This window comes from Neopelma chrysocephalum, unplaced genomic scaffold (assembly GCF_003984885.1).
Source record: "Neopelma chrysocephalum unplaced genomic scaffold, ASM398488v2 Primary Assembly neopelma1_24, whole genome shotgun sequence".
Classification (NCBI taxonomy): Eukaryota; Metazoa; Chordata; class Aves; order Passeriformes; family Pipridae; genus Neopelma; species Neopelma chrysocephalum.
This window is the reverse complement of record NW_020897693.1, coordinates 47,541,402-47,565,530: the sequence shown is the minus strand read 5'-3', so window position 1 is coordinate 47,565,530 and position 24,129 is coordinate 47,541,402. Positions and strand designations below refer to the sequence as shown.

Genomic DNA, 24,129 nt, shown 5'->3' with positions numbered 1-24,129 from the left:
TGATTGTTTTACTGGGCAAAGCAATCAAGTTAGAAAACACTGCTCACCTGGAAAACGGAGAGTACTTGATCTTTAAAGAGCCTCCTCTGTTCCTACAAGAGGTGCAAACATTTATGGATTTTTGTGGGTTTTTTTGTGTTTTGTTTTGGAACTTGCCAAAGGTTGTAGAAAATGGGAGCACAACCAGTTTCCCCAACAATGAATAGTCTTACTGTTACTGGAATCTGTCCAGAGAAGTCTGTAAGGAAAATTCCCTAATGATGTTCGACACCCTTTTCACGTTGAAATTAAGCCAAACTGCTCAGTTTGTGAACCACTGTACTCTAAATCTAAGAAAGGTCATTATTTATAATATACCTGCCACTTAGAAATAATAAACACCCTTTCATGGAAGCCTCTCAGAAAATCCTGAGTTTGTTCAGTTTTTCCATGCATCAGTGTTCCATTCACTGAGCACGAGCAACTGCATTCAGTGACATGCATCCTCAAATATGAGCTCTGGATGATGCCAAGCTTTGGAGAGCTGTGCCAGCCTCTCCCTCCTTCACCATGGACACAGTTACAGTCCAGTTCTACAGCCCAGCACTGGTGCTTTGGGAACAGACACTTACTGTACTGCTGCTATTGTTTCTGCGTGTCTATGAGACGCAGCCCTGAGGCCTCCTCACTGCTAATAGTCTTCACATCTGTGTTAGTTTGTGTTGTAAATTTTCTGCTTTTGCTTGTGTTTTTACATAAATTGATTTTATGGACCAAGATGCTCCTTTGGTCTCGAGAATGGAACAAATACATGAGCAAGTTATGTTCTCATTTGTCATGCAATACCTACACATTATCTCCCTTATGGTTTGTAAAAGGCTTTCACAAATCAGACTGGTTCCACACATCTGTCCTGAGTTATGCTGTGTTTCCTGTTCTTTACATCTTTGTATACTCAGTTTTAAAAATCCAAATAAATACAAAGAAAACTGTCTACGGAAAACCAACAAAAAGTGCAAGATGATAAAATAAGATCAGTTCATGGAAACAGAGAAATGATGGTGCAATAAAATCCAGAACATTGAGTCGTTTTTGCTGTTAGAAAAAAAGTTAGACTTCCACAATATGCAGATTGGCAATGACAGTGCATAGTACAAGATATACATACATACATATACATATATATATATGTATCTGTGTACTGAGTACAATAATAAAACTCAGTTTAAAAACAAGTGACTGATTATCTACTTTTATTCAGCTCCCTAGAACTGATGTTGTAGTACTATGTATATGTGCTACTTGGTTACAGTAGTTCTTTCAGTATCAAATGCAATGATCTTAGGTAAGATTCATAGCACATACAGCAAGAAAAAAATTGGCAACCCCCCCAAATTTTCTGTTTTTGTACCTACATACAGATCAGGTATGGAGGGACACCATGCCCACTTAAAACAGAATTTAAAAAGCACAGTCTGGTCTTGTGTAGGTGGTGTAAGACTTGGCAAATCTCTTATTCAAAGACATATTCGTGGAAGCTGTAGCAGCTATTTCTGCACTGGTCTAAGACTCCTGGCCTCCAGTCAAAGGAAGTTTTTTTTAAGTTATCTAAAAATTACCTTAAGTCTCAAATTTGAACAGTAACCTTCTAGTTCAAAACCGTACTCATATTAGCATTTCCCACTTTTCTTCGGAGCAGCACTGTAACAAACTTAGATGCATCCAAGTTGTGGAGAGCTGCACAGATCACAATCCTTTATTTTAAAAGCAATGTGACTACAGAGAGAGATAAAAGCTCCCTCTAATAAAGCGGTCTGCACGATGAGTTAAAACCATTGCCACTGCTCAGTTTCATCTGTGTACTGTGTTGGATGGTTTCTTTCCTTAACTAACAGTTGTTCCATGTTCCTTTTCCTCAAGTCAGCTGTGACAATGTCAACCAACCCAACCAACTTTAAACACAGTCGTGTTTGGAAGAGCACTGATTATTTACCATGGCATGGAATTTACTCATTTAATTGGATAGGGTACCTTTAGTGTCGGACTGTACATTAAAAATCCAAATTTAGGCAGTAATTTACACATCTCAGGCCTCCCTCTAATCTAAGGATTTCCTTGACAAACTTCCAATTACAGTCACATGCATAGCTATGTATTTTGAAAGTTAAAACAGATGTTTGGTTTTTGGCCCTATCTCCCTGGATTTGATCAGTACTAGGAAATTGGAAGTACCACCCTTTAAGAAGCTCCAAAATACAATACAACTAAACAGGCAATCACAGAATTCCACTGGAAAATTTACCTGAACAGCAAAATTGTATAACTGACTTTCATGAATCATAATGGTTTAACAAGATATATAGCAGCCTGATTCATTCCCAAATTGCAAAACTAAATTAAATCCTTTGAGCTTGAAATGTGATTCAGACTTTTGGGCTTTTCGCTTTCAATAAATTTGCATAAACGTATTTTTGTTTAGAACTGAAGTGCTCTCTTTGCACTTCAGCTGCAATTCACTTCAGCAAATGCATCTCATTTTAAAACAAATACACAGCCATTGCATCTTCATTCAGTCTTCCACACAAAACCGTTCAATTCACAACTGTGCTCAGTTTGCTTTCTATGCTATCAGCTGCAGGCAACAAATCTTTTTCTTCTTAAATATCATAAAAAAAGACATAATGTAAATTTAACATCACTTACCTTTATTTGGTTGTAACCTTATGTTTTGTTTATACTTTCATCATTGTTATCAAACACCTCATTCTTCAAACATAAGCATGCTAAGTGTATTAGTACAGAGAACAGAATTACTTTGGCACTACCAACTCTATCAAAGAAAGAAGAATTCACAAGGCATGCTTAGCATCTTGTTATACAGGTGCCACAGATTCTTAAGTATCATCATGAGTTAATGGATTTATTCTATGCTTTCCTCTGAAGAAAGAAAGTATTTAGTTCTCAGCAGGAAATTTAGTTTTCAGAAAACCAAGGCTAGAAAAGCCAAATCTGTTGTTAATTGCAGGAGCCACTTTTTTTTAAATATAAATAAATCCTACCTTTTGATAAACCTGAATGACATGTTTCTAAAAGAAATTAAGCCAAAATAATGATTAACAAAAAATGTTGTACAAAATAAATTGAAAAAGGCATTTAGAGTGAAGCATGCAAAAAGATCTCATTTTAAACGCACAATTAAATTACACTTCAGTACATTCTCAGATTAGGCAGATGATTTAGGGTCTGAAGAGTCAAACTCTTGGCACTGCTACTTTCAAATTTTTCAGGGAAATATGTCACCAGTACTTATTATGAATTTATGTATTATGAAAATATGTACTGGTGTCAAAACACTTTAAAACTCAAAATCTGCAAGGTCACATAAAAATATGTTTGGATTTTCTTCATATATTTCCCATAGAAACAAAAATCAGTAACTCTAAATAACTATATCTTGATTATCTTCAGAGTTAGGTTTCTTCCTTCCTTTATAACATCAGGTCAGCCATGTTGTGCCCGAAACTGCTTTAAATATTTAGCTAATTTAGTGGCACAAGCTGTAACAACTGCCTACACCAGAATATAAGTAGTTCATAATCAAAAGAATTTTGACTTCCCAAAGAGAATGCTAGAGTAAACTAACAAGTTTTAATGCTTAAAAAATTATTTAAAGAGAAGAAACATAACCCTGTCCTTCGAGGGCACTATCCACCTCCTTAGTAGTTTGTACAGCACCAAGTATAACAGAGCCCCAGCTGTAGGAGGTCCTCCAAGTGCAAACTAACCATCTCTAACAGTGCTATTGTGTTACAACTGCATGTTATTTAATCAAGTCCAGATGGAATTCAAACTACTGTCAAAAGTCGTGTGGAAAAACTTCTTCAAGGAAACCACACTGCACTGCAAAAGCTGAAACTCGGAGGTAACGATAGAAGTTTGAATGCTGCCTAAACAACTGAGTGAAAAGTTTGCATGTTCACAGTTTGAGCGTCCACATTTGGAATGTCAAATGGAAAATTAAGTAAGGATATTATAAACAAAACTACAGAAGGAAAGAAGTGCCAAAAGGATGTGTCTGATCAAGACTTCACTTGATATAAAGCAGATGACTTAACTATTAAAAATATTCAAATTAAGCTTCTATTTCTCTCCCTCAGCAAAAAAAGAAGAGGAAAAAACCCAAACTCAACTTCCTACAGCATAGTATTTCACAGGGAAGTGATACCTGGCAGACAACTACACAGATTAAAACATTTACTAGACTGTCATGTTTTTGTTCTTCACAGAAACAATTTCTAAATTTTTAAAGAAATTTACTCTCTAAATTGAAATCGCCCATTTGTGAAAAACTGGAGTTTGACTTAGCATTACTACAAATAGTAGACTACAAATAGGGAGACTACAAAAAGAGTACTGAGAGGGAGTCATCTACAGTCATAAAACACACAGGAAGAAAATGGCTTGGTGGTGATGTGGTATAAGCCTAAAACAAAAACTAGCAGGCCAAGATCAGAATAATATTGTCCAAAAAACTTCAGATGATGAGGAGGGTACAAAATCTTGGTGATTATCTTAAAGCAAAGACAAACAAGCCCTCAATTCTACAAACGCAAGTTCTGGATATCAGAGTGGTCTGAAGTATGTGAACTGGTGGGTTTTAAATACAGAAGGAAAAATGGTGGGTTTCAATTTTGGGTTTGTAGGAATCAATTTAAATCATACATGGATTTGAAATTAGAAGTCCAATTAGAATAAAAACTGTTAGCGCAGGGGCAACACCTGCTTAAGCTAGGCTTTGGCTAGACCAAAACACCTTTACACCAAACCCAGAATCTGCACATGAAATAAAGGTCAAAATAGGAATAGGTTTTCAAGGTTTGACCAGACTCCTGCCTAGACTGAAACCCTAGTACTGTCAATTTTAGGATGGTCTATGATAGCACTACTGCCAGTAGAAGCTTTTGTCCCCTACCCTTTCACCTGCTCCTACCCTTTCACCTGCAATATTTCTGTTTGTGTGCTGCCAGCAAGGTTATTCTGGAAACACTGACAGAGTGACTGGGAAACACAATCTGAGCTTCTAACGCTACATTAAACATTGAGACTGGGATCCTAGTTTATGCCATCTACTGATGGACCACACAGTCAGTGAGCAGCTTTTCAACCGAGCTGAAATGTTTCATCTCTGCAGCATTCACGACATGAGGTTGAAGAGCACAGAAGAAACAGCACAGACCAAACTGTTTTAATCCCATTTGATTCAACTGCTAAAAACAAATGGCTTCTGTAACCAAAAAAGAACTACAAAAAAATCATAAGCAAATGCATCTGAAGTTGCAGAAATTAAGCCACTAATCAGAGAATGTGGACAAAACCACCTAAGCAATGAGCTACTATGTATTTCTACTATAAAAACAAAGAGGAAAAAAAAAAGGAAACGTTGCACTGCTGTTTTAAGAGGCTTACCTTCTTGTTAGTTTTGAAGTTAGTTTACTAAATAGATTAGTGGAGCCCCTGGTTCGAGTCTGTGAGAGTGGTGTTGCCTCATGGGACAGACTGGGGGAGGCAGGTGGCCCGTTGTAGGTCGCGGTGCGTCGCTCTCGGAGCTGGCCGTGGAATGTGCTCCGACTGGCCGTTCCTCTGGGGAAACGAATACGATCAGGTGTGGTTGCACTGCTAATGCTGTGAGTTGAAGCAACGGGAGTTCTTTGATCAGGAATAGTGCTAGAGCAGAAAACAAAAAAACAATGCTAGAACGTCTTTACAGAAGCACTACGGTTCAGCAGGAGACACAAAACACTACGTTCTACAGTAAAGCATAAGCAGACACTTTTATATAGGCCAGGGTTGGAAATACCAACATTATTACAGCACTGTATGGAATCAAAACTTGTAAGAAGTTAGGATTAAAAGGCTGCCGAAACAGAAACCCACATAGGCAGAAAAGTGCAACAGGAGTATCCTGGAAAAGACCAGATCAACCAGGCATACAATGTTTCACTGAGAAGACTGATAAAAGAATAGACCAGAAAAGTTTCCTCCCAGGAAAGAGAAGCAATAGGTAACTTTAATGTCTCTCCCTCCGCATTCTATATATACATACATCTTTGAAAGTCTTGCTAATTTGAAAGTATCCTACACAAAATTCTCTACAAGCAAACCGCTCCAAGTAGTGAAGTCCTTCAGGATACACAGTTAAAGTCTCCCACAAACTTTGACAATAGGGAATGTCCAATACTCCTAACAATAGGAAAAAAATTAAGGTTCACTATTGCAGGATTATGTCACAGACAGCCTGACACACCACAAGACAAATGTAAACAAGACTAAAAAAATGAGGAAACACACATCTTGTGGGCGATATATACTAGAACAATCTAGGACTAAAATTCCACAGCACAAAGTTAAGAAGCAGTGGGTATAAGTTAGTTTCACAACGATTTCAGGTTCTTACATAGGCCTGAAGTTATCTGCGCCATTGTCTATTGGAGGCAACATCATCTTCGTGTGCACAGAGGCTGACATGGACATCGACTTCTGATGTCGCAGCCGAACACTGGAGAAGGATGTGGTACAAACTGAAGCAGGGCTAGCTGCGTAAGCGAACATTTCTGTCAGGCTGCGAGGGGGTTTGGGTTCAGGCAGAGGCAGAAAGAAGAGCATGATGGACCAACAACAAACTACTGCATAGAAAAAAAAAAGCAAACTTTTCCTTCTATTAACTGGTTTATCAAAGAACACGAACTCTAACAGCCCTCTTCTACGTAAACAGCAGTAACTACCCTACACTTCCCTTAAAAAGCATCTTTACTATAGCACTTGACATCTATGAAGTGACCACGCTCTTACCATTAGCATTAGTTTGCAGTGATACCCTCCTTGATGTACAGAACCTGAGTAACTCAGAATTCTGTGCCAGAGCACTGGTGTGACTTGTATTGGTCTTAACAATAAACAATGCATTAAAACCCCCACCAAATGCACTTTCCAAAAGACTGATGTTAGTTCCATTACTGCAGTGAAATCCTTTGTTTTCAGAATGTATCCGTGTTAAAAAGAAATTAGTGCAAGTTGGGCAAGCTGTCAAATCCACATCTGATAACTGAGGGACTTCACAGGTACAATTGAAACCAAAAATATAATGATCTTTAACAACTCCAGAGAGGCCAAATGGAAAAGGCTACTAGTAATCATCAACCTGTACACACAGTAGGCAATGAATCCACCTGTTGTTCCCTGAAGAAAGAGATATGACTGTTGAAAAGCATTTCATACTGCTTGGCCACAAACAGTAAATTCTCCAAATTACCATCTCGGCTTTGAAGGATAATATATACAGCACTGTCTTAGCAGAATAGCCAGTAAGCTGCCAACTGTACAATATGATAAAATAGGAGCATGAAATATTTTTCTTTCTTTGGGCCAAAATAATCTTTGCAGCCTTCACACTGTCTAGCAATGGTAAGGATAGGAGAAAAGTGAGAGGCCACAAGATGTTTTGGGCCTTTCAGACTACACCACCATACGTCATTCAGCTGAAGTTTGCTTTAAAAGTAAGGCAACTGTAATTCAGAAATATTGCTCAAGGTTAAGAAATCAGTAATTGTCAGTGACAGTTTCATGACACTGCACGTTCACTTCCAAGTTACTTCATGGTTACACGCACTGAAACTCGAGTCCCATTATCTAACTGTGGTATGGCAGACTTTGCAGAGGCAAATGCTAGTCCAGCTACAAGTGTCAGCTGACCCACTTCTCAGGCTTAGCTCCCAAAGCGCCAGCACAAAACACCACACAGCTCAGACTTCTGAACGGCTGACTATGATGGTTAGCAAAATATACTTGGTTTTGGTTTGTTTTTAACTTCTCAGGATCTAGAAAACTTCATGTGAGTCATGCATGCATCTTTTTGCAATGCTAAATCCATCAGGATGCCAACTACAAGCACTGCTTAGAATGAAGCCTTCGACACAGCCCAGCATTTAAATTACCCCAGGGTATTAAGAAATTGTAAGAAAATGAACATTTGTCTCCAAACTAATACCCTGAAGTCAAGTAATTCCCAAATAATTGGTCACTAGCCTCTCAAGAACTCCTAACTCCTTTCCTCTCTATTTGCTGCAAAAGATAGAAAAGAAAGATTCTAGTTTTACAACACATTAGACCCAAGTTTTATTTAGCCACCTGCCTCCAAAGATGTGATATCTAAAGGTATCAATAAGGGACCAGAGCACATATTAAAACATTTATATCTTTTCCTCTGATGCTTTTCTAGAAATCAGCTTCCTTGGATTACTGGCCTGGGAACACAGGAACAGTGAGCTAACAATCACCAATTAGTGCCAAGGCTTATTAAAAATCTGAAGCTGTTGTAAATCATTTGTGTTACAAATGATTTAAAGCAATTGCCTATCATTATGAAGAGTGTTTCATGAGTCCCCAAGTGCGTTAATTAATGCTCAGGCTTTGGAGGAAAGCCAAAAGAATCATCTCCAGCAGAATGACTGTGTCAGCCACACAATGTGTTAAAGTAGAGATGTGAGACTTAAAAACTCGTTGCTTCTACCAGTCTGGCATGGTGTCTTCAAGACTACTTTCTCCAACATCAAATGTACCAGCTGACTATCGATTCTTCAAAGTTTCCAAACTTTCAGAAATAGTGCCTTCTCAGAATTCAATGTGCAAGATAAAAACAGAACAAGCAACATTTTAACACTTTCTCTATAGAATAAATAGAGACTTTAAGCGTGTGTATCTTGCCTTTTAGGGTAAGTCTCCAAGTTTTGACTGGGTCACAGTCAGTATCTGGCTATGGAAAATCTAAAATCCAATCTGTATCAGATCATTTATAGAAATTACTCCTGCCTGCAACACTTGCCACCAATAGACATTTCAAAAGCACAGAAATTATTTTTAACGAAACCTTGGATTTTTACAAAGCCCAGGTTCTACTTCAGATCTTGCTTCACAGAAGAAAAAAAGAACAAGTTTCTAAAGTTAGTTTCTGCCAAGCTGAGAGTACAATAACATTAGAGATTCATTCTGAAGAGCCGGTCCCATCAATAGCCATGTTGATTTAGCCTGCATTAAAGGCCTCTGCATTTCATGTGACCAGTCAATGCTTTACCCAGTTACAGCAACAAAATATATTCAGACATAAATTGTGAATTCTGTGCCAAATCACAGTAATTCTGAAACTGTGCCAAAATGAACATGCAGTTTAGTACTAAAGCATTTCAGACAATGACAAGTCTCCAACTGTAATACAATTAGCAATGCATTACCATTACCTTTTCTCTTTTTAACCCTTTATGAAGAGTAATGAATGTAGTAATCAAACACACACGATAAAAGCTATAAATTATTTTTTACGTGACAATGAATATATAAAAATACATATATGTATAAATTCTCAGACATTTCAAATGACCCAAATAAGGCTAATTTGTAGGAAAAGCAAATGATGTTTAAATATATTGACAATAAAAGATGAATTACACAAGGATAACCAATTATGGATATAAAATACTACCGATATAGTTGCCAAGTGCTACTCAATGTTAACTTTGAGATTAATGTCCACCTGTGACAGACCAGAAAGACATCAGTTTGCTGAGAAACTCAAAGTTGGGAAAAAAAATTCAAAAGACAGCTCCTTATAAGTATGAAGTTACTCCTTAATTAAGGGGACATCTGAATCTCAAGCATTCCTAGTAAATAGTACCTAGTAACTTTAAAAAATATAATAAAGAAATTGTGGACAAGATATTGCAAAGATATTACTTTAAGGATGAACAAAAATTACATTAAACCAAGAAACCAGGTAATAAAAAATGATCAAAACTCTTTTGGACAGAAAGATTCATTTTTCAAAGAGCATTTGGAAAGAAAAAAAGCTATTACCATATCAAACCAAAGAAAGGATAGTGAACTTTAATCTAAGCAAACTTGGTAACATTAACAAGGAGTAACCAATGAAGGCTGGGACAGACACACTAAGAGACAGTACCAAATAGCTGTGCTGCACTTCACAAGACAGTTGACTGCAGGCCCAGCTGGCCAATAGACTTTTGGCAGTCTTCAAACTTATACTCGACTTTTTTCTTAATCACTTTCCGTTTGCAGAAAGCTAGGAGGAAGAGACAGGGTCAAAATCACGTTCTTTATCCCTAGGCTCCAGGAATCAAACAGGGGACTGACAGACTTTCCACTCAACATCACAACTTCGCCACTCTTCCTTATAAACTGCCAAAAGGAGGGGGAAAAATTTTGTGCAGAAAATGGCTGACCTTTCACCAACTTCAACACAAGCTAGAAAATATGTATTTTCCTTCCACTCTTTGCAAAATATGATAAAATTCGGAAGGGGTGGAGAAAATTGGGAAGAGTAGAAGAGGGGTACACATTTCTCCAAGCTTAAGCATTTTTATTAAGTATCAGCTATCCAGACACTCTCCTGGCAATGGTCAACTACTTCACTGTTACCAGCATTTGACGACAGCAAAATCCTGAGAAGAAGGGCTAGAACTTAAAATACCTCTGCCAGCCAGGAAATTTGGTGGTATTCTTCCCAACTGTCACCCTATACCTAATATCTACATTCACTATTATATTATTTCTGACAGCTCTTTTCAGTCTTCACAGGATGGCACTAGATGTGACTATGGTGCCAACACATGAAGTGGTTAACTCCAATTCCATTGCATGCTCTAATCAGGCTTTCATTCAGGAAAATGTGAAGAAACTGGTTATTTCTCTAATGTTTTCACTTAGAATACAGAGATAGTTGCTTCCCTCCTCAAGATGAGTTCTGTAAATACTGGGAAGCAATTAGATTATCAGAGTATGAATAAGGAATGCTATCAGTCCAAGATAAATTGCCTATCACTGTTTCATCTTCACTCAGAAAAAATGTACCTTCTCCCTGAGACTTTATAGCAAAAATGGTATTCAAAATAATCCTAATGAAGCACAGTTTAGAGTGAAATATAAAAAAAGAACAGCTCAAGAGAGAAGGACTTTGTGGTCTGACACTAAACAAGCTTATTCTGCAAGCCTATGTTGTTTGGCCACCAGAGTTCACAACATGTTTAAGATGAAGGTTGTTACAAATATTTCATGTATTTAACCAGAAAACAGAAATTTCCTCTTACATTCTAATTATAAAGAGTATACAAATCAAGTACAGAGAAAAAACCCAAACCCCAGCATACTTACAGGTGCTCCATAACCAAAGATCTGTACTCACCTTTCATTAAGAATTACATTAGAATATTACTGATTTCTAAATTAGCATTACAATTTTTTTGGAAATGTGAAGACAAGGACATACACCAGAGGAAGACATTTCATATACCTGTTCTCCTTGCCATTTTGTATCACTGAATGCCTATCAGCAGTGGTTCTTTCACTACAAACATATGTGTTGCGCCGTGTCATTGCTCCAGGGGCAGTATTATTCTACAATTAAAAAACACAGGCTTGTTATTCCCTACAAAATTCTGGGGTTAAGTCTACATATAATCAAAGGCTGTTTTTACTTAATGCTAGTTCTATACTGTTATAAAACTGACAATGACTAAATAAATTAATATACAAACACCATCTACTATTTTTAAGGAATAATGCAATCAGAAAAAATAACTCAAAACAAGTTGTTCTTGTATTTCATATTGATGGTTCAAAATTAATACTGCTTAAGGTTTTTAAGTACCAACGTTCTGAACTATGAATTCTCTACATATACAGCATTCATCTACATCTGGATAGCCTGTATCTTTATAGCCTATTTTTGAAATACTTTACCGCTTGTAGCTTGCAGAATTTTCCATTAAGTTAAAATCATAACCCTTAAACAAGATAGGAAAAGCAAAGACTTAACAAACAAATGTGGTAAAATTCAGTGGGAAGGTAAACACAGACTTTTAATTATTAAGATACTATAAAACACTAGACAAGTTTTAAAAACAGGGAAGAATAAGAGACAAGTTGCAGAGAATTTCAGTAAGACATTTTTAAAAATATACATTTAAATACAAGCATACTACACTGAGGACAAGAGAACCAGGGGAACTTAAACTACAGACCTTACTTAAGAGGGGAGAAAAGAAATAGAATTACTTTGCCTCTGTCTTTACAGAGAAAGAGGGTGGAGATATGCCCAAGTTGGCGGTCAATTTTCCAGGAACGACTGAGAAGCTATAGGCAATTCACAGATAACAGAATTATAAAGAGTTAGATGCAATTACTGTAGGAAAAGCATGGTGGTCCAGACAAACATGCACCCCCGGGTTGTAGAGGAAGTAAAAGCTGGCAAGCCTTGTATTTTTTTCTCCCCACCCCAAGAACAAAACACAGGAAACTGCATATGGTTGGAAAGTGGAAAAAAACCTTTAAAAGTTCTCTTTAAAGAAAAGGATCACGGGGCAAAGCAGGAAGCAAAATAGGCTATTAACTTTAAACATCACTGCTGGGGAAAGTCTTGGAGGAGGCCAGCTTAAGGGAATGACTGGTCAGCACCTGGATAAGCACATGTTGAGTAAGGATGGCCACCAAGAGTCAGGCAGGGAACTTCATGCTCAACTAACCTTTTGGAGTTCTTTGAAGAATTATGCTATTGACAGACAAGGGAAATTCAGCGGATTTTAAAAATAGCATTAAGAAAAGGTTTTGCATAAATGGTCACAGGAGAGAGTCATGGGAAGAAGGATTGAAAAAAAAAAGAAAGGAAAAACTAGTTCAAGCACAAAAGGAGAGTAGCCAAACCTTTTTTGTTTCCGAACCTGAAACAAAACTGTTAAAGTGGAGTATTCTCAATAACCAGCATAAGTTCCTCCAGTGCCTTAAGGCAAAATATTTGCTATCCAAGGAGTCTCAAGCAACAGAATCTCTGAGCTGCAGATTTAACAATGAAGCCATCTTGTCTAAGAGACTGCTGACCTGTTTGTTATACATCTTTTTACGAAAATGTACAAATTAAAACGCAACAGTGAAGTGTGCAGCCTTCTGGTGTGAAAAAGTACAAAGAATATCAACAGCACTTTAGATTAGCAGAACTATTAATTAAATCATAAGATGGATGTAGCTATCTGAAGAGTTCTCAAGTATTCTTCACTGGATGTTCCTTAGGGAAAGGCATGTGCCAAGCATCATAAGTCCTCCCTGGCCCTTTCCTTGTACTTTATTCCTTGTCTATTCCCTTGTCTTCATATATGTTTATTATTTTTTTTAAAAACCACCATTGATTCTTCTGCTTCCCTCTGACATTTGTCACTTTGCAAATTCCCCTCTCTTTACTAAACTTGGTAGCAATGAAAGCTGTGCACCTAAGGTGAAGTTTTGTTTATGTGCTCTTGGGAGGTCATGCTGCGCAAGACACTTAGTGGAGGCCTTGCAAACCAATGGTACAGTGAAGTATTGCATATTAGGATTTGCAGATCATTTTGTTTTGTGTTCCTTAACGTATCAGAGAATGGAGCACCTGGAATATCCAACAGTGGTTTTCTGGTGGGAGATACACACCACAAAGGGTGGCTTCCTTCTTTCCACTTGCTCCCTTTGAACATTAAGTATTTGTTTCCCTTGACACCACATAACATTACAATGCACTGTGATGTTGCACATCTGGAAAGACAAGACAGTAATCTCTGTGCTGGACCAAACCTTAAAGACTATGCTTTTTCAGGTCTGTGAGCGGACAAGGTTTGGTTTTCATATGTGAAATTGGAGGACTGTAAGGACGAACTTCTGCTCATTCTAAAAGGTGAAGATGGAAGGATCAGTATACATTTTTTTCCTGTTTGGCTCAGATTTCAGAGGTCGGGAGATTGAAGCCTTTCAAGGTTTCGAATTTCAGTTTTAGCAAGAACAGACTTGGTATCGGGGCCTTTACAGTTTTTAGCATATGACCTTTCACGATTCATCAAGGCAGCTCTTCAGCTGCAACTTTTTTTGTTCAGCCAATCTTCAGACTGCTAATCTCTGGACATGACTAAATGGCACAGCTGCACAGCACAGGAAACTGGTATCAACAGCACCCTGCTCCCTGATGGAATGACAACCCCTAGGGTCAGGGTTAGCTGCCTAAGTTCATCCTCGTGGCACTGTCTGCCTTCTTTGCAGGAGGTGCTGACACTGCAAAAGCACATGTTGAGACTTGTGAGCATATGCACAAGGCCCAATCACAGCACAAAGGATGAGTTTGTGGTACAGAGTCCTCCTCTTTTCCTAGAGAGAGTCTTGTGTGCACTGCTTAGGCAGGCTGTTTTCCCATTAAGAGACACCAAGGCGAGGACTGATGAAAAACTTTCAAAAAAACCAGCTTCTGACTTACAACAGTGAACCACTCTATTTACTTAAGAGCACCAGTATCATATTTGGTCCTAAATGATTTTCCAAATGTACCACCTATTCTCCTCTTCCAGTTTTCTTAAACCTGTACTAAGGGTTCTGTGGCAGCTACATTACAACACTGAGGAAAAATCCAAAGCTGTGAGTAACAAACAAGGAATTATTTAAACAAGGAGTTACTAGTTGCTGCTAATTATGCAACCCCTGTAGCAGGTTTTTGTTTCTAATTTCGTATTTGTCCAATAAGCTTGAAGATTTTTGGTGTGCACTTGTTCAGCTTGCAGAACTACTTAGTTTACAAGAGTTTAAACACTCTGTCAACTTTAGAAGTACAGCTTGGAGCCCCTTACTTCAATCCCAGACTTGACTATCTGCTCTACAAGCACAATTCTTAACCTTAAGTGCATACTTATAAGCTTTGTTATTTAACAAGAGCAGCACAAAACTGACTAAGGGTCTCCAGCAAGGACCAGTTCTGCTGCTTCTGCTGTTCTCTTGAAATAATAATTGTTTTTATAAAGTATTTTTGTGTCTTTTCAGTGTTTTTTCACCATATTGCAGATTTTAGGACTTCAGTGCTCAGTGAGAATACAAATTCTCTTCACCTCAAACTTTTTTCAACTTCAGGACAATATGGTAACTCCAATAACCTTTTTTTTCTTCTAGATGCATGCCAATGCTGTAAGAAATAAGACTTCCTAATCAGTGGCAGGAACTGTGTAAAAAGTCAGTGCTTCCCTTCATCCCTCACAGCAGAAAGCCAAAGACTCATCTTCAGCAGGGAAAAAAAAAAAAAGAGTTTTCACTGTCTGACATGAAGAACTATAAACAGAGACAATTTTAAACACTAATTATTGAGTGACATCACAAGTCTCATTCCATGTTCACCATCTTGTATCACTGCTTGTAAAAGATCAGTTGGATCAGCTGCACACCAAGTCAGAGAAGTATCCTATGGCTATGAGCTCAAATATTATTTCAGGTAGAGTAGTTAAGAAATTTGGAATAAGACTACTGGAATAAATCTCCAGGATTTGGGAGCACCATAGAATAGCAGATGAAAAGATACTGAATGTAAAATAAGTCGTAACCAGGACACAGAGCTTCTGAAAAAGGCACTACATAACACGAAGTGGTAGGACAAAAGTGATTTGATTATCCTACAATTTTGAGATTCAGTAGCTAAGAACTATCATGTAAGAAAAAACCAAATCTGAACGGTTTCTGGACTGATCAAGAATGAAGGAAAAGTGCAGGGGACCACAACAATCAGAAAAGGGTCCCCCAAAATCCCAAGTTCTTTTTCACATTTATGAATAACAGCTGCTACGGTAGATGTGTTTTTCCAAAGAATCTCTTGGGCTGAAAGTCTCGAGCCAAGTCACTGTTAGCCACTGAGCCAACTGACAATACAGAGCCAATAAAGTGAAAGAAGTCTTATTTTACTTCTTTTGCTTCAGACTGTCAAAAAGCTGTGAGCTCAGGAGGTTCTGCTCTCATCTGTTCTAAGTATTGGTGCTGAGTATTATGACCAAACATGAGAGCTTTGTGGGATAAGTTAAAAAAAAAAATAAATCACTAAAGGCTGAATAAAGGACTGGGAAGCTTTTCTTCTGAAAATAAGGAAGTTTTTCAATACAAAATCCTAAATTTTTAGAAATTAAATGTTACAAGACTCAAGTTTTACTATGTGAAAACAGCTTTCCAACCTTGCCTCAGATGGAGGGGACCAGAAAGTACACAGGCTAAAGCCAAGCTGAACAAAGGATCTTCTTTCTTTTGGCACTCTGCCTACTGCTCGACCATGTACATTCACTAGTTTTGCACTTTAGTGTGTCTTTCTTCTTGTGGTTTAGAGGCAGGCAGGGGAAGCCCACAAGCACAAAACCCAAGCACACTGCTTTTGAATACAGGCTGAAATGCACCTTTGAACAGTTTTTAGAACTACATTTCTTTGATAATCTTAATATACATAACTATGACTTCCTTGGATACAAAGATTAGGTGGCTCCTTATACACCTGAAACTATAAAACAGGGTAACAAAATCTTCTCTGTACAGAAGATTTCACTCTTCTGTAGAGAGGCCACAGAAGAGTAGCTGGTGATATCAGGAGTAATGTAACTACTTTTCAATACCCAAATGATGTCTGTCACTAAGAGCTACTAGTGCTAATTATGAATATTGACTACCTCAAGACTACTATGAGGTAGCTTGAGTAGCTGACTAACTGTAGGGGGGAAAAAATGCAACAGTATGAGATACCTATGTTTACTCTTGGTGAATGGAAAGTAAGATCTGCACCACTGAGAAATCACAGGTTTTTTTACCCCTCAAAAAAATGCATGGTTTTGATAAACAAATGTTTCTACTTACACTAGGAACAGCCGAACTTTTCTTACGTTCAGGAATATCAGCTTTATTGGGATTGCTGGCATTTCCAAGCATTGGACTAGCTGGTGCAATTCCTCTTCCTGCAACTGCACTACTGCTGGATTTTCTTGACTGAATTCCTTCCTCTTTGAGGTCACTGTCTGTAGTACTAGTCTGGCTTCTTTTGGGATATGCCACTACTGAGGGGATGGATGGTCCAGCTTAAAAAACAAACAAAAGAAACAGGAAAAGGATTTTTCTCCTCAGAACGCCAGTATTTTTCACTGCAGTGGAAACATATTCACACATGAGAATCAACATAGTTAACACTGGGAATCAGAGTTGCAAGAAGGTAATTATTTAAATTACTGAAATAAATGTACTTCAGGAGACAGTAAAACAGTGAAAAATAAAAACCTTTCCAGATGAAGATACTACTTGATTTCCATGAAAGAATTATGAATTTTGTGAAAGAATTACAAATTTCATGATTTGGCTTTCTAGGAAAAACCCTTTAGAGTCATCTTAAAGACACTTAACAAGTAACTGACTCATTCAAACCAGACTATCCTTCATTAGCACAAAGCTGGTACACGCTGTTCAAGCCAATTTCTGATAAAACAGGGCTCCTGAGACAGGTACCTAGTGACATCACCCCGGACCAGCACTAATGGCTGTTGAACTGTGCTCTTGGAATGTCCCAGAAGTGGCAGCAGTTCCCCACCAGCCTCCTCGGGTGTGCCAGGAACAGAAAACTGCTCCAGCACACCTGAGAATGGAATGAGGCAGCCCCTTCAATAGTCCCAAGCTCCCTCTCGCTTTAATAGATTCCTGGACACTGGGAAAAGCCTGTGGGGCTGCCAGGATTGTGTTTACTGACGCCTCAATTACACCTCTGAAGAGGATACATCAAGTTACATCAACTTTGTAGTTAGTGTTTTAATAAGAGTTAATAAAAAAGTGTATGTATATACATAGACATAAAAAATACATATAAATACATATTTACATATATGTAATATATAACTAAAACTTGCTTTAAAAGCATCAAAACCCACAGTAACTGTCATCCAGAAGACTCCCCAAGGAAAGCAACCTCTGAATGCACTCAAGGTATTTCAAAACAGACCTAAACTGAAACTCCTTTTATGAGTTAAGTGTCTGAGCAGGAAGATGTTTAAGATATTTAGAAAACCCTATTCTACTACATTACAGTCTCATTAAGCAGAAGAATTGTAAGTTTGTCTGAGTCATTGTTCTTAACAAATTTAATTCCTGCAGGACAATCAAGTGACACTACCCTCAGGAAACAGGAAACAAGAAATAGTGGCAAACTGACATTTCTTCAAGTTTTAGACACAAGCTGTGTCAAAAGAAAACAAAAGCTGAACAGACATACAAGAGCATGGGGGAGGAGTGCTGTGCTTTTCATGAAAAAGGGGGTTGCAACATTCTCTTCAATTTGTGTAACAAGACTTTCCCAGCACGGTCAGGAATGTAAGGGACAACACAAGGCAGAATAAGGGAATTAAGTTGGTGTATTCAGCATTCCTCTAGAAGCTGCTTCTGAAGGCTATATAACAAAACCAGTTTTAAAAAAATTAGTTATTTAGTGAAATATTTAACCACCATGCTGTGAACTACACTGTTGTCATCCTCCTTACACTTGGGGGATGGAGACAAATCCAGAAACCCAGCAGAACTGGAAGTCACTATATTCTGCTACACTGAAAATGAGAAATGCTCACCGTGATCACTGTACCGCCGCTGCTTCTGGCTAGAAGATATGCTTCTCTGAACTTTGTGATGAGGAGATTGTCCAGTGCTATTATTAAGATCACTACTTGGCCTAACTTTGGCAAGTGAAAGATTGCTGCTGGAGCTTGAATCACTTGCATCCAACTACAATAAAAATGAGAATATTGAAACAAGGAGTTCAAACGAAACAAATAAAAACATCTATCACATTATGGGAGCAGGAACAGGGAGGATGGCCCTGCTACATGGAAAATTCAGGGGGCACGGGTAGTTACTTAGAGGCCCCACCTTCTCTTAGGTTGTTATGCAACTGTCTTAGGTAAAACTCAGCGGAATTTGCAGCTCCTCAAAGGACACCAGATAAAGAAAATCCATCTGCATTTTCAGTACTCTTTCCTCAGAGTTCTCCAAGATTTTAACACGAAAAGAGGATATGCACCAACTCCTCCAACAGAGGAACCAAGAGCAACTTACCGGTGCCAAGCCCTCTCAGCATCATATGGAAAGGTAAACTACAGTTTAAGAACTTTTTCAGGTTGATCATCCTGCTCCTTGGCTCTCTTAAAACAGTTAGAGCTGGCATGTTCACACTTAAGCTCCTAGACTAGACAGAACAGTAACTGCAACAAAATCCTTCAGAGGAGTAACTGCTGAGCAAACAGGGCAGTTTTGGGGAGCCTAAAGGCAAGAGTTTACTGACTCAAGATCAAGGTGAGAACAAACACAGCGTCATTTGGAGTGCTGATGATTAGAATAACGTGACTTTAAGTGCAATGGACTTTTATGCGAGAACGCAATGCCTATAGTTACTGACCTAATTTTTGCTTCTAACTTTGCTAAGGACACTTTCCAATTTGTTTCTTTGCAATTTTAAGATTGGTACTTACCTCTGACGACTTCCTTCCTAGCAGTAAGTATGTAGCTGTTATTTCATCATACTTCATTTTACTAAGGGATTCTTGAATTTCTTCTTGAGAATATCCCATTCCTACCATAATATCTAAAAACAAATACACATTCTCTAAGTAACAGAAACTCTGATGTTCAGGCTGGTTGAATGTTCAAGAGAAAGCGTGGAACATTTCAAGAATTAAAACAAAATTATTCAGTTTGAGAAGATAAACCTGATGAAATAATAGTATTAAAAGACTAGTTAGTTTTTCCAAGTGGCAGACAAATAGAGTGATGGAGGAGAAAAAAACCCCTCCCACATGAGGTAAACAATATCAGACTCTGGAAAGTACTCGATTACCTATTCTTTTCTGGTCCGAGATGTCTAGTTCTGGTTCAACAAAAGGTTTAAGTTCATCCTCCTCATGCCCTGCATTGATCCACCTGTCCTTCATGATTTGCTATGAAAGAAAAGGTTTTGTTAGTACAATACACTTACCAGCAAAGAAAATAACCTCTGGGAAGATCAACTCCCCCATCTACCAAACACTAAGGTCTTTTCTAGTTTTTCTTTTCCAGAACATTCCCAGCACCTACTCAGTTTTGCTTTGCTCCAGTGAGGAGAATCAACTACACACATCAAGCCAAGCTGCTTCCCAGTTGGATGTATTTTAGCCCACAGCTGAAAGCCAAAAGCCTGTAGCACAGACCAGGAGCAGTGTGACAACTCTGACAAGTCTAATAGGTCCATGGAAGGCCAAAATGATATTGGTTTTCTCCTCCATGATGGTACAAAAGGCAGGGAAAAGGCAACCACAGCAGCCAATACCTCCAGTTCGCATTTGAAAATGTGGAAAAACAAGGAAAATGTCCTGGTGGATCATCCATTAATGCAGGAATCCACAAGGTTATCATCAGGAAATATATAACATAGGAAGTGTAGTGACACGTTCATTTTTAAAGTAACTGTGGCGTCAGGTGTCTCATAACCCCAGCAAACAACGCCTTTAAAGGGAGTCATGTGCCTCAGTCAACCATCACACCTCCTGCACCCACTCCTGCACCCACTCCAAATACACTATTCAGAACAGTAAGGCAATAAGCTACAGCTCAAAAATACAGTTTGCAAAATAGGATGTCTAGCTTTGTGATGTACCTTATTTGTGCCATTACCTCTAGAGTGCCTCTTTTTGTTGGGTTTAGCACCAGGAAACGTTTGAGGAGGTTTTCACAGTCTGTGGACATGTAGAAAGGAATCCTGTATTTCCCCCTTAGCACTCTTTCTCTAAGTTCCTTAGTAACAGAAGAACAGACAGTAAGTTGTAAGCAGCAAATCACTTAAAATATTAGATAATCATGGCCAGCATATTCTACAAAAAAAGCACCTTTAAGTTCTGTCCATCGAAGGGAAGAGATCCACTCACGAGAGTATAAAGAATAACACCTAAACTCCAAACATCTACTTCAGGTCCATCATATTTCTTCCCTTGAAAGAGCTCTGGAGCAGCATATGGTGGGCTGCCACAAAAGGTGTCCAGTTTATTTCCGACTGTAAACTCATTGCTAAAACCAAAGTCAGCTATTTTAATGTTCATATCTGCATCTAGCAACAGATTTTCAGCCTGGAAGAGAAAGAATGCTTTGTAAGATGAATAAAATACTTGATTCAGAATGTTATTGTTTGTTCTTATTCTTAAAAGGCAAGAAGCTGAAATATCTATTAACATTCCCTTCCTTGCAAGGTGTTTAGGTATGCTTCAGTATATCCCCTATTTTAAAAATCTCTGTACAATAGCCTCAGACTATAGGAGCTGTTATGCTACCTGAAAACTTATCACCATCTATTTGTTTTCTCCACAGAAATGCATCTTACATTTTGGTCTACTCAGATGAAAACAAAATATAGTCTCACTATCTGTGCTTTATGGCATGTGGCATTCCTGCAATAGTTTGGTAATAAACATAACCTTTAAACTTTTTTCAAGTGTTCTTTTTTTTTGGTGTTGGTTTTTTGTTTTTTAGTGGTTTTTTTTAAGTTACAAAGCTCGTAACAAGTAAAAAGGCACAGTTTAAAGACGACATATGACATTTTGTGCCAAGCTACAAAGAACCCCTACTTTGGTTTCATCATCACTACTGGTAATTCATTCTGTTTGAGACTAAAACTTGTCATATTTCCATCAAACTACCTTTTTAAAAAAAAAAAAAAAAAAAAAAGATTTCTCAGCTAACACTGACCTGCATCAGATCTGAATGTGACCACAGGGTGACAGGTTATCTTTCAGCAGCCATTAAATCTCTGTATTTAAAAGCCTTATAAATCCTCTTCATTTGAAATGGTTCTAAACTGTAAACAGTTCTCAAAACTTGCTATAACACGTGCAAACAAATAAATTAATAAATCAGAAAGCTTAGTATACACTACATTTTATTGGCACAATAAAGACCACACCCACAGGTACAGAAGCTGACACACATACACTGCACACACTTCTTCCTACTCACCTTGAGATCTCTATGAACAATATGCTTTTGATGGCAATACTGCACTGCAGATACTATCTGGATAGAAAACAAGCCAAATTATGTAAGTGTCATCTCAAAGAAACACGACATATAATCAAAGATTTCAACATTGACTACTGAAGTTGACGTATACTTATTCACTCAGAGCTGTGTAACCACAGTGGCCAGCATATTTGGGGAAAAGCTGCTAAATAACTTGGGTGTTTGTTATTTGATCTATTTGTTTTCTCCTATACTTGAACGAGGATTTTGTTTTTCCTGTGTGGCTAATTATAGACCAGTAGAAGCAATGACTTTCAGAAAGGTTACTGAAGTATTTCCATTCCAATACTGTATACAGCTATAAAAGCTTTCCCCCTAGACTGATGTTTTCCAGACCTTCTCCAAAGGTGATTTTTCATGCCACACCACAGAGAGAAAAGGGTAAGCAGTGGGTTTTAGCTACTGGAAAAACTGCTGGGAAACAGCCTGTTTGTCAAAACTTATGCAGTGAGAAGCAACCACACATCTGACAGAGATCTGCTGTCTAAGTGCATATGGTTTATTGTATTTTGTATATCACAGAAGAGTAGCAAGTTCAATGGAAAAAACTCTTTATGTCTCTCAAGTGTAATGGGATCATTTCTTCCAGCATAATTTCTGAATATCATTAAGTTTTTCCTGCTTTATATGGCAAACTATATAAGCTATTTACACAGTGCAGTGTCATAGTACATTGCTTCTTCAGTCATAAGCATTGCTGCAGAACTCTGCATGTATGGAAAACTTGGATAAAGTATTATTCTTACATTATCACAAATGCAGTCAAATGCATTTTATTTGCTGTGCATACATGGTCAGAATTGAGGCAGATGTTATGACTTCTTAAAATAAGTGGAACTGCACACAAAAATAATAACTATGTTAAAAAAAAAATGTATCTTCAGCCTCCATTCAAGATTAAGAAGATTTTCAATACAGAAAGATGACATAGCACTACTGTTACAAAAAATAACTCATGATCACATCACCCAGCTTAGTGTAAGGATCCTCCTGTACTGCTAAGGAACAAAGGTTCTCTCCCTCAGTATTCAGAGTAGATGAAAATAAGGTTCTTGGTAGGCCAAAGAACTGATGTACCAGTAAATTTTGTATTTGAAACATAACCACCAATAGGATGTTTGTGCCCTGTATTACTGCATCACACGTGTGCACAATGCCACCTTAGAAAGCAAGCAGTCTATGAAAAGCTGAAATACTATTTCCATTCCCTACACTTTCATTCTGGTTTTGCTTGTTTCTTTATGTACTGGTTCCCTCTTTCAGACCCCAAGTTCAGCTTTTTACAGATACTGAAACTGCCAAAGTGCTCCCATGCCACCGCTTGTACCATCCTTTTGGTTTCCTTTCCTTTCCTCTCTGCTACTGTTACCTTAGCGCCAGTCACAAGCTCACTCTGCAGAGGCTCCCAAGGCTGACAGCATGACAAACACCTCAAGCTTTATTCAGGACTGCAGAGACACAGCACTATACCACTCACTCCTGAACTGCTTTTATTGTGACTGTCTAAAAGCGGAAGGTTGAGCAGATGATCAATCAGCAGTCTCCTTTGGAGATGCTTTTGAACTACTCTGCATTGCAACAGGATGGCACAGAGACTGCAGAAGGGAGTCCAATCCACATGGAAGAGAAATAAGGCAATGTGTACGACATTAATAATTGAAGAACAGCAGTCATAACTGAATGAAAAACAGCACAAAGCATGGCTGCATCAGGCTGACTCTCTTTTCTTCCACCTTCCATCACTTTTCCATTGACAGTCCCTCACTCCCAACCCACTTGAGTGTGAGGAATTTTCTGACACTTGGCAGGTGAGAAGAGGGGAAGAAACATCTGAGGTTTTTGCTAGAGGTAACAACTGAAGCATTGAAATACATTTCTTAGGAGGCATTTCAAAAATCTCTATAAACATAGGTTTTAAAGAACAAGTTAGAACAAGTTACCTCTAGGCAGAGAAACCATCTTTTTTAAGGATTAAATGACAAAAGGATAGATAAATGACCTCTCAAGGTCCCTTCCACACTGCCAGGAGTATTCTGTTTCTTTACTGGAACATACAAGACGTATTTTGTGGATATTTTATTTTCCAAGACCTGTCCTAACATCTACCAGCATTAAGAATTCTAAACTACTTCTGCAGGAAAACAGTGGGAAGACTGAAGAAGGCCAGATCTAATTGGTTGCAGAAAAGAGAGGGAATTAATATACATAAAT

General features: G+C 38.1%; 1 protein-coding gene across 12 annotated transcripts in view; it reads right to left on the bottom strand.

The window, feature by feature from the left end:
- The window catches only part of MARK3 (microtubule affinity regulating kinase 3), a 62,554-nt gene that overhangs the window by 6,000 nt on the left and 32,425 nt on the right, over nucleotides 1–24,129 (bottom strand). For 3 of the 12 annotated variants that reach the window (XM_027674039.1, XM_027674036.1, XM_027674038.1), the window contains 11 exons: nucleotides 21,856–21,912; nucleotides 20,736–20,972; nucleotides 20,524–20,643; nucleotides 19,712–19,811; nucleotides 19,347–19,459; nucleotides 18,450–18,603; nucleotides 16,705–16,922; nucleotides 11,336–11,439; nucleotides 6,434–6,598; nucleotides 5,446–5,703; nucleotides 3,039–3,065 (listed from right to left, as the gene is read on the bottom strand). In XM_027674039.1, the coding sequence (XP_027529840.1) occupies nucleotides 3,039–3,065; nucleotides 5,446–5,703; nucleotides 6,434–6,598; nucleotides 11,336–11,439; nucleotides 16,705–16,922; nucleotides 18,450–18,603; nucleotides 19,347–19,459; nucleotides 19,712–19,811; nucleotides 20,524–20,643; nucleotides 20,736–20,972; nucleotides 21,856–21,912 (1,553 nt within the window). The remainder of the gene's footprint in view (nucleotides 1–3,038; nucleotides 3,066–5,445; nucleotides 5,704–6,433; nucleotides 6,599–11,335; nucleotides 11,440–16,704; nucleotides 16,923–18,449; nucleotides 18,604–19,346; nucleotides 19,460–19,711; nucleotides 19,812–20,523; nucleotides 20,644–20,735; nucleotides 20,973–21,855; nucleotides 21,913–24,129) is intronic. The other 9 variants (XM_027674044.1, XM_027674046.1, XM_027674048.1 and 6 more) reach the window with 5 other exon arrangements.